A 12635-nucleotide genomic window follows, 5' to 3' on the forward strand; every position below is an offset into this window, starting at 1 on the left:
TTTTTTTAATATTGCGATATTTTAAGGCCCTATTGCGATACACAATATATATCTCGATATTTTGCCTTAGCCTTGAATGAACACTTGATGCATATAATCACAGCAGTATGATGATTCTATGTGTTTTGATTGATTGATTGAGACTTTTATTAGTAGGTTGCACAGTGAAGCACATATTCTGTACAATTGACCACTAAATGGTAACACCCCAATAAGTTTTTCAACTTGTTTAAGTCGGGGTCCACTTAAATTGATTCATGATACAGATATATACTATCATCATAATACAGTCATCACACAAGATAATCACATTGAATTATTTACATTATTTATAATCCAGGGTGTGGAGGGGGGCGTCAAAAAGACAGCCAAAAGAGTTTGATATGAGAATAAATCTAAAGTTAAAATATAGGGTAGAAATGCACCCATTTGCAGGAAATGTAGTCTTGATTTTCAACATTTTCTTTCAAGGCTTGCATGTCTACATTAAAACATTCTTCTTCATACTGCATTAATATATGCTACTTTTAAACTTTCATGCAGAGAAGGAAATCACAACTAAAAAAATCACTAATTTTTTCATACGGTGTTGATGTGGAAATTTTTGCCTCGGCATTGTGATGGTGTGGGCGTGTGGCACCGAACGGAGATAAGCGTCTTGACAGACGTCACAATATTTGAACAATGATGACGAAAACTGTTTTCTCTGTCGTGTCGGTGTGTCGAAAATTGTTATGCGCTTATTTTTTTATTTGATTTTGTGCGTGGCATATAATTGCTATGCGCAGAGGACGCTTAAACAGTGCGCAATTGCACAGGCGAGCACCTTAGAGAGAACGTTGGTCACACGGCTGCGCTAGCATCACAGCTAACGTTAGCCATGCTGCTACCTCTCTGCTCGGGGAGGACGTATACGTATGTGACGTATGACGTGACAGTATGTGACGTGTGTAGAAGCTGCGCTTGCTGTCTGTGAGAGGGAGACACAGAAAAGAGTGAGAAGAGCCTGTCGTGTAATGCCAGCAGCTAAAAGCACAGACCTGTGGGTGTGTTGAAGGTGTGCTGGAAAATGCGGAACGGAAATTATAGGGAGCAGCAGAAAAGTGGAATGTACTATTTAAATAGGTGCGTTGGAAAACACGGAGCGGCGTTTGTTTTTTTAACTGGATCTGGATCGGCATTTTCCCATGCCTTGCCGATACGCATTTTTTTGCAAATATCGGCGGCCGATCCGATCCAAATATCGGATCGGGACATCCCTAATACCAGGGTTGGAATTTAACCACGGCAACTGTGGCAAAAGCCGCGATCGCCCTTGTGACTTGCCGTAAATGCCCTAAGAAAATGACCAACATCGACGGCAACAACATGCTGTGGCCGCCCTTGACTTTGTACTTGTTAATGGACCAGGGATGATCCGCGATAAAATTCCCGACGGTTAGTAGAGAATATCGGCAGGCCGATACTATCGGCCGATAAATGCTTTAAAATGTAATATCGGAAATTATCGGTATCGTTTTTTTTTATTATCGGTATCGTTTATTTTATTTTTTTTGTATTTAATCAACATACAAAACACAAGATACACTTACAATTAATACACCAACCCAAAAAACCTCCCTCCCCCATTCACACTCATTCACACAAAAGGGTTGTTTCTTTCTGTTATTAATATTCTGGTTCCTACATTATATATCAATATATATCAATACAGTCTGCAAGGGATACAGTCCGTAAGCACACATGATTGTGCGTGCTGCTGGTCCACTAATAGTACTAACCTTTAACTGTTCATTTTACTCATTTTCATTAACTACTAGTTTCTATGTAACTGTTTTTATATTGTTTTACTTTCTTTTTTAGTCAAGAATTTTTTTTTAAATGTATTTATTTTATTTTTTTAAAAAGGACCTTCTCTTCACCATACCTGGTTGTCCAAATTAGGCATAATAATGTGTTAATTCCACGACTGTATATATCTGTATCGGTTGATATCGGTATCGGTAATTAAGAGTTGGACAATATCGGAATATTGGATACCGATAATGAAAAAAACGATACCGATAATTTCCGATATTACATTTTAAAGCATGCATCGGCCGATAATATCGGACATCTCTACTTTTAAACATGAATGGTATTTTTCGGACTATACAGGACTGTCTCATAAAATTAGAATATTGTGATAAAGTCCCTTATCGCGGGCGGTATAGCTCGGTTGGTAGAGTGTCCGTGCCATCAACCTGAGGGTTGCAGGTTCGATCCCCGCTTCCGCCATCCAAGTCACTGCCGTTGTGTCCTTGGGCAAGACACTTTACCCACCTGCTCCCAGTGCCACCCACACTGGTTTAAATGTAACTTAGATATTGGGTTTTCACTATGTAAAGCGCTTTGAGTCACTAGAGAAAAGCGCTATATAAATATAATTCACTTCACTTCACTTATTTTCTGTAATGCAACTAAAAACATGAAGATGTCATACATTCTGGATTCATTACACATCAACTGAAATATTGCAAGCCTTTTATTATTTTAATATTGCTGATTATGGCATACAGCTTAAGAAAACTCAAAAATCCCATCTCAAAAAATTTGAACATTTCCTCAGACCAAGTAAAAAATAAAGATTTATAACATCCATCCCATCCATTTTCTAACGCTTATTCCCTTTGGGGTCGCTGGAGCCTATCTCAGCTACAATCGGGCGGAAGGCGGTTTACACCCTGGACAAGTTGCCACAGCAAAACAAAATAAAACATTTGAAAATGTCAATTAATGCACTCAGTACTTGGTTGGGAATCCTTTTGCACGGATTACTGCGTCAATGCGGCGTGGCATGGAGGCAATCAGCCTGTGGCATTGCTGAAGTGTTATGGATGCCTAGGATGCTTCAATAGCGGCCTTTAGCTCATTTGCATTATTGGGTCTGGTGTCTTTCAGCTTCTTCTTCACAATACCCCACAAATTCTCTATGGGGTTCAGGTCAGGGGAGTTGGCAGGCCAATCGAGGACAGTAATGCCATGGTCAGTACACCAGTTACTGGTGGTTTTAGCACTGCTGGATCATGCTGGAAAATGAAATCATCATCTCCATAGAGCTTTTCAACAGATGGAAGCATGTTGTGCTCTAAAATCTCAAACCTTAATGCCAAGTTCTGACCACCGAGTCAATAAGAGAACGGTCCCTTTCGCGCCAAAATTAGCTGCAAAACATTCAAAACCTTCCTGTGATCTCGGAGACTCGTCGGGCTTCTTCAAAAAACCTGCAGCAGAAGCGTCAGATGTGACCTCATTAAGACGGCGCTCCACCCCGAGAGGGAGGATGAGTGCAACTCTTGTTCCTTCCACCCCCCCCGGCCCCAGCTGGCGCCCTCCCTTCGCCCGCTGCCTCTTTCACTGACCCAGCTCGTCTTATTGAGACGGGCTGCTAAAAGATGTTACTTGTAAGACACTCACCACGAGGCCACTTATTAGGCACACCTGGTTCCACAGTGGGAACAATTATTTGCATGTTTACACCACCACTTCAAACCCTTCTGACAATTTGGGGGAATATTGGCCCCTGAAGCATACCTGTCAATGTTTCTACTTCAAAATAAGGGACATTTCCTGGGAAAATAACCCATTTTCTATTATGTTCTGACATCTGCTGTAGCCTATCCCAGCTGACTTGGGTGCTGAGCAGAGGTGGGTAGTAACGCGCTACATTTACTCCGTTACATCTACTTGAGTAACTTTTGGGATAAATTGTACTTCTAAGAGTAGTTTAACATACTTTTACTTGAAAATATTTATAGAGAAGAAACGCTACTTTTACTTTTTCTTATTTAAACGGGAATAGCAGGTCCATTCTATGTGTCATACTTGATCATTTCCCGATATTGCCATATTTTTGCTGAAAGGATTTAGTAGAGAACATCGACGATAAAGTTCGCAACTTTTGGTCGCTGATAAAAAAAAGCCTTGCCTGTACCGGAAGTAGCAGACGATATGCGCGTGATGTCACAAGTTGTGGAGCTCCTCACATCTGCACATTGTTTACAATCATGGCCACCAGCAGGGAGAGCGATTTGGACCGAGAAAGCGACGATTCGTGGATGAGGAAAGTGAGAGTGAAGGACTAGAGGGCAGTGGGAGCGATTCAGATAGGGAAGATGCTGTGAGAGGCGGGTGGGACCTGATATTCAGCTGGGAATGACTAAAACACTAAATAAACACAAGACATATATATACTCTATTAGCCACAACACAACCAGGCTTATATTGAATATGCCACAAATTAATCCCGCATAACAAACACCTCCCCCCTCCCGTCCATATACAATACAACTCAAACACCTGCACAACACACTCAATCCCACAGCCCAAAGTACCGTTCACCTCCCCAAAGTTCATACAGCACATATATTTCCCCAAAGTCCCCAAAGTTACGTACGTGACATGCACATAGCGGCACGCACGTACGGGCAAGCGATCAAAAGTTTGGAAGCCGCAGCTGCATGCGTACTCACGGTACCGCGTCTGCGCATCCAACTCAAAGTCCTCCTGGTAAGAGTCTCTGTTGTCCCAGTTCTCCACAGGCCAATGGTAAAGCTTGACTGTCATCTTCCGGGAATGTAAACAATGAAACACCGGCTGTGTTTGTGTTGTTGCTGCAGTCGGCCGCAATACACCGCTTCCCACCTACACCTTTCTTCTTTGCTGTCTCCATTGTTCATTGAACAAATTGCAAAAGATTCACCAACACAGATGTCCAGAATACTGTGGAATTTTGCGATGAAAACAGACGACTTAATAGCTGGCCACCATGCTGTCCCAAAATGTCCTCCACAATCCGTGACGTCACGCGCTGACGTCATCATACCGAGACGTTTTCAGCAGGATATTTCGCGCAAAATTTAAAATTGCACTTTAGTAAGCTAACCCGGCCGTATTGGCATGTGTTGCGATGTTAAGATTTCATCATTGATGTATAAACTATCAGACTGCGTGGTCGGTAGTAGTGGGTTTCAGTAGGCCTTTAAGCTTACATGAACTCAACGTCAAATTTGAGGAAGCACATCGGGGTAAGTAACGTTAGTAGATATTTTGGCTGTCACCTTAGGCTGATGTTAGCTTCCCTGCTATGAATCACTGTCAAATGTACATCGTGTGGGGACATTTATTAACGCACTGCAGCCTCACACACACACACACACACACACACACACACACACACACACACACACACACACACACACACACACACACACACACACACACACACACACACACACACACACACACACACACACACACACACACACACACACACACACACCAATTAGTGTGTTCCCAGGTGCAGCCCACACCTATCAGTTTATGGTTTGCGTAAAGGCTAACTTGTTATTTTCCTTTGTAATCTCTGTCTACTGAGCCTATGGTGCTGTTAAGTTATTGTGGCTCAATTTGCCTTTGTTTTTTTTATGTTAATGTATTATTATTTAATATATATTACTGTTTTAGTTGCTTAAGAGATATTCCTGGATCTGAATTTGCTCATTGCTATTTTTATGTTTTTGTGCATTATTTGTTGCCGTCATCATTAAACGAACAGGTTACTCAGTGCTTGAATAGTTTTTTCACAACATTTTACTTTTACTCAAGTAAATATTTGGGTGACTACTCCTTACTTTTACTTGAGTAATAAATCTCTAAAGTAACAGTACTCTTACTTGAGTACAATTTCTGGCTACTCTACCCACCTCTGGTGCTGAGTCACTCGCAGAAAACTTACTTAAAATCTTGCTTCACTTTTTGTATGTGGCCTCAGCAACTGTACTGCCAAACATTGCGCCTGCGGAATGCAAATAACCCTAAGTAATGCACCGTGGGGCCAAAGAAAGTTGTGAGTGCCAGAACTTAGATGAAGAAGGTGAGAAACACGAATACATTCAGGTAAGAACTTGTGGCAAAGTACGAAGGTACCTCTCTCCTCCCTTTCCTCTTCAAATAAGGTAAAATTGATGTTAAATGTTAATTTGCACATATTTCCCAATGATATGTGCATGTAAAACGATAATTATTCTCAAATAATTCATATTCTAAGGTGTCTGGAATGGAATAACTTGAATTTACATTATTTTCATATTCCTGTAATACATAACCCGAAACCATTAAAGGTGGCACGTTGTGTAAATGGTAAATAAAAACAGAATACAATGATTTGCAAAAATCCTTTTCAACTTATATTCAATTTAATAGACTGCAAAGACAATATATTTAATGTTCACACTGAGAAACTTTTTTTTGTGTGCAAATAATCATTAAGTTAGAATTTAATGGCAGCTACACATTGCAAAAAAGTTGGCACAGGGGCATTTTTACCACTGTGTTACATGGCCTTTCCTTTTAACAACACTCTGCGCCTATAACAGTCTAGACGGTTCAGTTCCTCTTTGGTGCGAAACACACGACGTCCACAGTTTCCAAAAACAACTTGAAATGTGGCACCGTCAGACCACAGAACACTTTTCCACTTTGCATCAGTCCATCTTAGATGAGCTCGGGCCCAGCGAAGCTGTCGACTTTTTCTGGGTGTTGTTGATAAATGGCTTTGGTTTTGCATAGTAAAGTTTTAACTTGCACTAACAGACGTAGGGACAAACTGTAGTTACTGACAGTGGTTTTCTGAAGTGTTCCTGAGCCCATGTGGTGATATCCTTTACACACTGATTTCACTTTTTGATGTAGTACCGTCTGAGGGATCTAAGGTCACAGGCATTCAATGCTACGTGCAGTGATTTCTCCAGATTCTATGAAACTTTTGATGATATTACAGACCGTAGCTGGAGAAATCCCTAAATTCCTTGCAAGAGCTCGTTGAGAAATGTTGTTCTTAAACTTTTCGACAATTCGCTCAGGCATTTGTTGACAAAGTGGTGACCCTCGCCTCATTCCTGTTTGTGAATGACTGAGCATTTCATGGAAACTGCTTTTATACCCAATCATGGCACCCAATTTGCCGGTTCACCTGTGGGATGTTCCAAATAAGTGTTGGATGAGCATTCCTCAACTTTCTCGGTCTTTTTTGCCACTCGTGCCAGTTTTTTTTTTAAACATGTTGCAGGCATCAAATTCCAAATGAGCTAATTTTTACAAAAAATAAAGTTTACCAGTCCGAACGTTAAGTATCTTGTCTTTGCAGTCTATTCAATTCAGTATTGGTTGAAAAGGATTTGCAAATCATGGTATTCTGTTTTTATTTACCATTTACACAACGTGACAACTTCACTGCTTTTGGGCTTTGGATAAAACTGTCAGAAAATATTTTACTCCTATTTCCATGCCTTTTGCTCACCACTTTTGAGGGGAGGATCGGGGGCGGAGCTTGGAGTGTGAGAACTCCCTTCCTGGTTTTCAGGACAGTCTAAGTATTTTTAGTACTCAAGGTGTCTAAAATGCGGGCGGGCAATTTCAGCCCAAAGCTCGTTATTCATTGGCCCTCGGCAGATTGTGAAACTTAAATGAATTCATTATTATCAATACGGCCCCGGGAGGGACAAGCGGTAGAAAATGGATGGATGGATGTTATTGGTAATGCTGTCAAACTATACATTTGAAAAAACAGGTTAATCGCAGTTTAGAATTTGGATTAATCCCGATTAATCACAAGCATTACTAGTAGTATAAGCTCGCTCGCGTGATTTTCACAGACCACAATACTTGGTCACAAATTCAATTTTATTGTCAGAATAGATTGAAGGTAAAAGACCAAAATAAATTGTGTGATTAATCTGTGTATATATGGGATTAATGCATTTTTTAAATTTTTATTAATTGCATGAGTTAATTTGTTATTTTTTGTCACCTATTACACAAAGCTAACGTTGATGTTTAGTTTAGCTACATTTGCATATATTGATGGCCATTGTTTTGCTTTTTAGCATCTTTAACGTACAGAATGTATCAAAGTGGCCCCCGCATCCTTCGATTTTGCTGAATGTGGCCCTCGCTAGAGAAAGTTTGGACAGCCCTGGTCTAAGCTATAGAAATGTGTGTGTGTGTGTGTTTGTGTTTGTGTAAAATTGGGCAATACATTAACTCACTTTGTAAAGAATCCTTTTTGAAGTTTGGTGCATTTTTTTGGTATTATTTGCTTTTAATTAAACAATTGAAAAAGGCACTTTCATTTCCTTGCTTTTGTTAACAGGGCAGGTCTATGGAGGGTCAAATGGAACCAAATAAAATATATGAAAACATCTTTAATTACTTACTTAAATGTATCATTAATTATCAAAACTGAAAAAAATATATATACATGAATGCATTATTAAATGTGTTAATTAATTGAATGCAAAATTATATTAATAAATAATTTCCTATTTTAATACTTGAGTATTTAATTAATTATTATAATATTTAATAGAGATGTCAGATAATAAATGCGCTAAAATGTAATATCGGAAATATACGTTTTTAAAAAAAAATAATTTATTATTATTATTTTATTAAATCAACATAAAAAACACAAGATACACTTACAATTAGTAAAATTAAAATCAAAAAATTAGTAAAAAAAAAAAAAAAAAAAAAAAAAAATGTGTGTTGTACTGTGCAGGTTTGAAATAAATATTTCAATCAATCAATCAATTAGTGCACCAACCCAAAAAAAAACTTCCCTCCCCACAAAAGGGTTGTTTCTTTCTGTTATTAATATTCTGGTTCCTACATTATATATCAATATATATCAATACAGTCTGCAAGGGATACAGTCCGTAAGCACACATGATTGTGCGTGCTGCTGGTCCACTAATAGTACTAACCTTTAACAGTTAATTTTGCTCATTTTCATTAATTACTAGTTTCTATGTAACTGTTTTTATATTGTTTTACTTTCTTTTTTATTCAAGAAAATGTTTTTAATTTATTTCTTATTTTATTAATTTAAAAAAAAAAAAGTACCTTATCTTCACCATACCTGGTTGTCCAAATTAGGCATAATAATGTGTTAATTCCACGACTGTATATATCGGTATCGGTAATTAAGTATAGTGTATGGATATCGGCAATAAGTCATTATCGGACATCCCTAATATTTAATGATTTGATTAATTATTTCAATATTTAATTATTTCAATGATTAATTATTGAAACATGAAATAATTAAATGGTGACATAAGTAATTACATTTAGATATAGTTAAATATTGAAATAAATGATCAAATGGTTAAATGATTAAAAAGTTAAATAAGTATATTTCTACAATAAATTAATTGATGAAATATTTAATAACACATTTGTGTACTTAGTTCCAGTTTTAATTAGTTGACACATTTAACTACATTTTCAAATATGTATTTACAGTATTTCACTCTGTTCCGATTGACCCTCAATATTTGTATCTTATTGCTATAATATGGGGCATTTAGTTAAATCTTCTTGACAAAATGACTTGAGTAATGATAACCACAAATAAAACATAAAATTTTGACCTGAGTTCAGTCCGTATGCGCGTCCCTCCGCAGCCTCACACCTGCCCTGATGAGCAGCAGCAGGCAGAACACTCCCGTCATGGTGGCATAGCACTTCAAAACGACCTGCATAGCTGTGGAAAACTCCGGATGTGACCAGATGGACGAGTTTTTCCCAAAACTGGTGTAAACCAGCAGGTGTATCTCGGCGACCCGGCGCCCCTGAAGCCAGCAGTAGTAGACGTCTAAAAAAAGAATAAAAGCGTCAGCATCTAATCAAAGGCAAACCACAACAAATCCGTACCGGAGTCCTGAAGTGTGGCCGGTTTGAAGACCAGATGATGCCCAGCATCGATATAAAGCCTCGGACTCGCCTGGCTGTGCAAGCGATAAATAGGCTTGGATCCTCTGTCCCACGCCACCGCCATGCCCGGCCTGGCATCGGGACAGCCCAGGGTCAGGATCTGGTCAGCCGGGTGGTTGAGGTAGGAAACCTGCACCTGCGTTTCTTTAGAACTACAGGAAGAACGGAGTGCAAGTAAACATATCATATATAATACTGCCATTGTGTTTGACATTATATACTTTTGTAATACATTTTCATTCATTAAATTACAATAAACGCACACAGGGGTGAAAATTCGTTTGCATAGAACAGCAAGCAGGGTGAAGTTAAAATAAGCAGGGGCGTCCATGATAACGTTGCTTGGATGGCAGCATTAATGGTGCCTTCACAGATGTGTAAGTTACGCATGCCTTGGGTATTAATACACCCCCATACCATCACAGATGCTGGCTTTTGAAATTTGCGCCTCGAACAATCCGGATGGTTCTTTTCCTCTTTGTTCCGGAGTACACGACGTCCACAGTGTCCAGAAACAATTTGAAATGTGGACTCGTCAGAACACAGAACACTTTTATACTTTGCATCAGTCTATCTTAGATGAGCTCAGGCCCGGCGAAGCCTGCGGAGTTTCTGGGTGTTGTTGATAAATGGCTTTCGCTTTGCCTAGTAGAGTTTTAACTAGGGATGTCCGATAATGGCTGTTTGCCGATATCTGATATTGTCCAACTCTTAATTACCGATATCAACCGATATATACAGTCGTGGAATTAACACGTTATTATGCCTGATTTGGACAACCAGGTATGGTGAAGATAAGGTCCTTTTTAAAAAAAATTAATAAAATAAGATAAATAAATAAAAATATTTTCTTGAATCAAAAAGAAAGTAAAACATTATAAAAACATAGAAACTAGTAATTAATGAAAATGAGTAAAATTAACTGTTAAAGGTTAGTACTATTAGTGGACCAGCAGCACGCACAATCATGTGTGCTTACGGACTGTATCCCTTGCAGACTGTATTGATATATATTGATATATAATGTAGGAACCACAATATTAATAACAGAAAGAAACAACCCTTTTAAATGGGGGAGGGAGGTTTTTTTGGCGTTACTAATTGTAAGTGTATCTTGTGTTTTTTATGTTGATTTAATACAAATAAAAAATAATAAAAAATAAAAAAAACGATAAAAAAAACCGATACTGATAATTTCCGATATTACATTTTAAAGAATTTATCGGCCGATAATATCGGCAGGCAGATATTATCGGACATCTCTAGTTTTAACATGTACTTACAGATGTAGCGACAAACTGTAGTTACTGACAGTGGTTTTCTGAAGTGCTCCTGAGCCCATGTGGTGATATCCTTTACATCAGGGGTCCCCAAACTTTTTGACTGGTGGGCCGCATTGGGTTAAAAAAAATTTGGCCGGGGGCCGGGCTGTATACACACACACACACACACACACACACACACACACACACACACACACACACACACACACACACGCGTATATATATATATACATACATACATACATACATACATACATACATACATACATACATACATACATACATACATACATACATACATACATACATACATACATACATACATACATACATACATACATACATACATACATACATACATACATACATACATACATACATATATATATATATATATATATATATATATATATATATATATATATATATATATATACATACACACATTGTTTTTTTTAATCCGTTTTGACATTCAACATTGTCACGTTATCGATGGGAAAATTCATTTTTAGACAATATGATTTGCCTGAGCGGCTAGGAGACACCGAGAGTAACAAGCGGTAGAAAATGGATTAGAAAGGAAAGATTTAAAATAAATAAATTTAAAAAAAATACATATTTTTTTTTTACTTGGGACTTCCCGTGGGCCGGATTTTGGATGCTGGGGGTCCGGATCCGGCCCGCGGGCCGTAGTTTGGGGACCACTGCTTTACATACTGATGTCACTTTTTGATGCAGTACCGCCTGAGGGATCGAAGGTCACGGGCATTCAATTTTGGTTTTCAGCCTTGCTGCTTACGTGCAGTGATTCCTCCAGATTCTCTGAAGCTTTTGACGATATTTTCGGACCGTAGTTGGTGAAATCTCTAAATTCCTTGCAATAGCTCGTTAAGAAATGTTATTCTTAAAACAATTTGCTCAGGCATTTTGTTGACAAAGTGGTGACCCCCGCCCCATCCTTGTTTGGGAATGCATTTCATGGAAGCTGCTTTTATACCCAATCATGGCACCCACCTGTTCCCAATTAGCATGTTCCAAATAAGTGTTTGATGAGCATTCCCCAACTTTCTCAGTCTTTTTTGCCACTTGTGCCAGCTTTTTTGAAAACATGATGCAGGCATCAAATGCCAAATGAGCTGAAAAAATAAAGTTTTCCAGTTCGAACGTTAAGTATCTTGTCTTTGCAGTTTATTCAATTGAACAGTTGAAAAGGATTTGTAAGTCATTGTATTCTGTTTTTATTTACCATTTACACAACGTGCCAACTTCACTGGTTTGGGGTTTTGTATTTACAGAGTAGAATAGTGAGGTGTGCTTACCTGTGTCCCACAAACACCATAATGTTGTCCACCACGGAAGGGGGAGGAGCTTCATTTGGACAGGTCACATGACAGCTCCTGACCTCTAAACTGGCCCCTGGCCGGCTGCGCTTCAGACGGCTAAAAGCCTCAGGCACCGCCTCCGACCCGCAGGACACCACGGTGCGATTGGTCCCCTGGTAGCGCACGTGCAGGAAGCGGGAGTGCACGTAGCAAA

At 38.8% G+C, this 12635-nt stretch overlaps 1 protein-coding gene across 3 annotated transcripts in view; it reads right to left on the reverse strand.

Annotated features, from left to right (window-relative positions):
* The window catches only part of LOC133572191 (Ig-like V-type domain-containing protein FAM187A), a 31284-nt gene that overhangs the window by 10701 nt on the left and 7948 nt on the right, over positions 1 to 12635 (reverse strand). The window contains exons 3-6 of one of the 3 annotated variants that reach the window (XM_061924997.1): positions 12419 to 12635; positions 9757 to 9968; positions 9474 to 9697; positions 2512 to 3263 (exon numbers count right to left, since the gene is read on the reverse strand). The exon at positions 12419 to 12635 is cut by the window's right edge and continues 146 nt beyond it. In XM_061924997.1, the coding sequence (XP_061780981.1) occupies positions 9480 to 9697; positions 9757 to 9968; positions 12419 to 12635 (647 nt within the window). In that variant the 3' untranslated portion in view covers positions 2512 to 3263; positions 9474 to 9479. Of the gene's footprint in view, positions 1 to 2511; positions 3264 to 4577; positions 4762 to 9473; positions 9698 to 9756; positions 9969 to 12418 lie in introns of those variants that run through there. The other 2 variants (XM_061925006.2, XM_061924989.2) reach the window with 2 other exon arrangements.

This window comes from Nerophis lumbriciformis, linkage group LG01, assembly GCF_033978685.3.
Source record: "Nerophis lumbriciformis linkage group LG01, RoL_Nlum_v2.1, whole genome shotgun sequence".
Lineage (NCBI taxonomy): Eukaryota > Metazoa > Chordata > Actinopteri > Syngnathiformes > Syngnathidae > Nerophis > Nerophis lumbriciformis.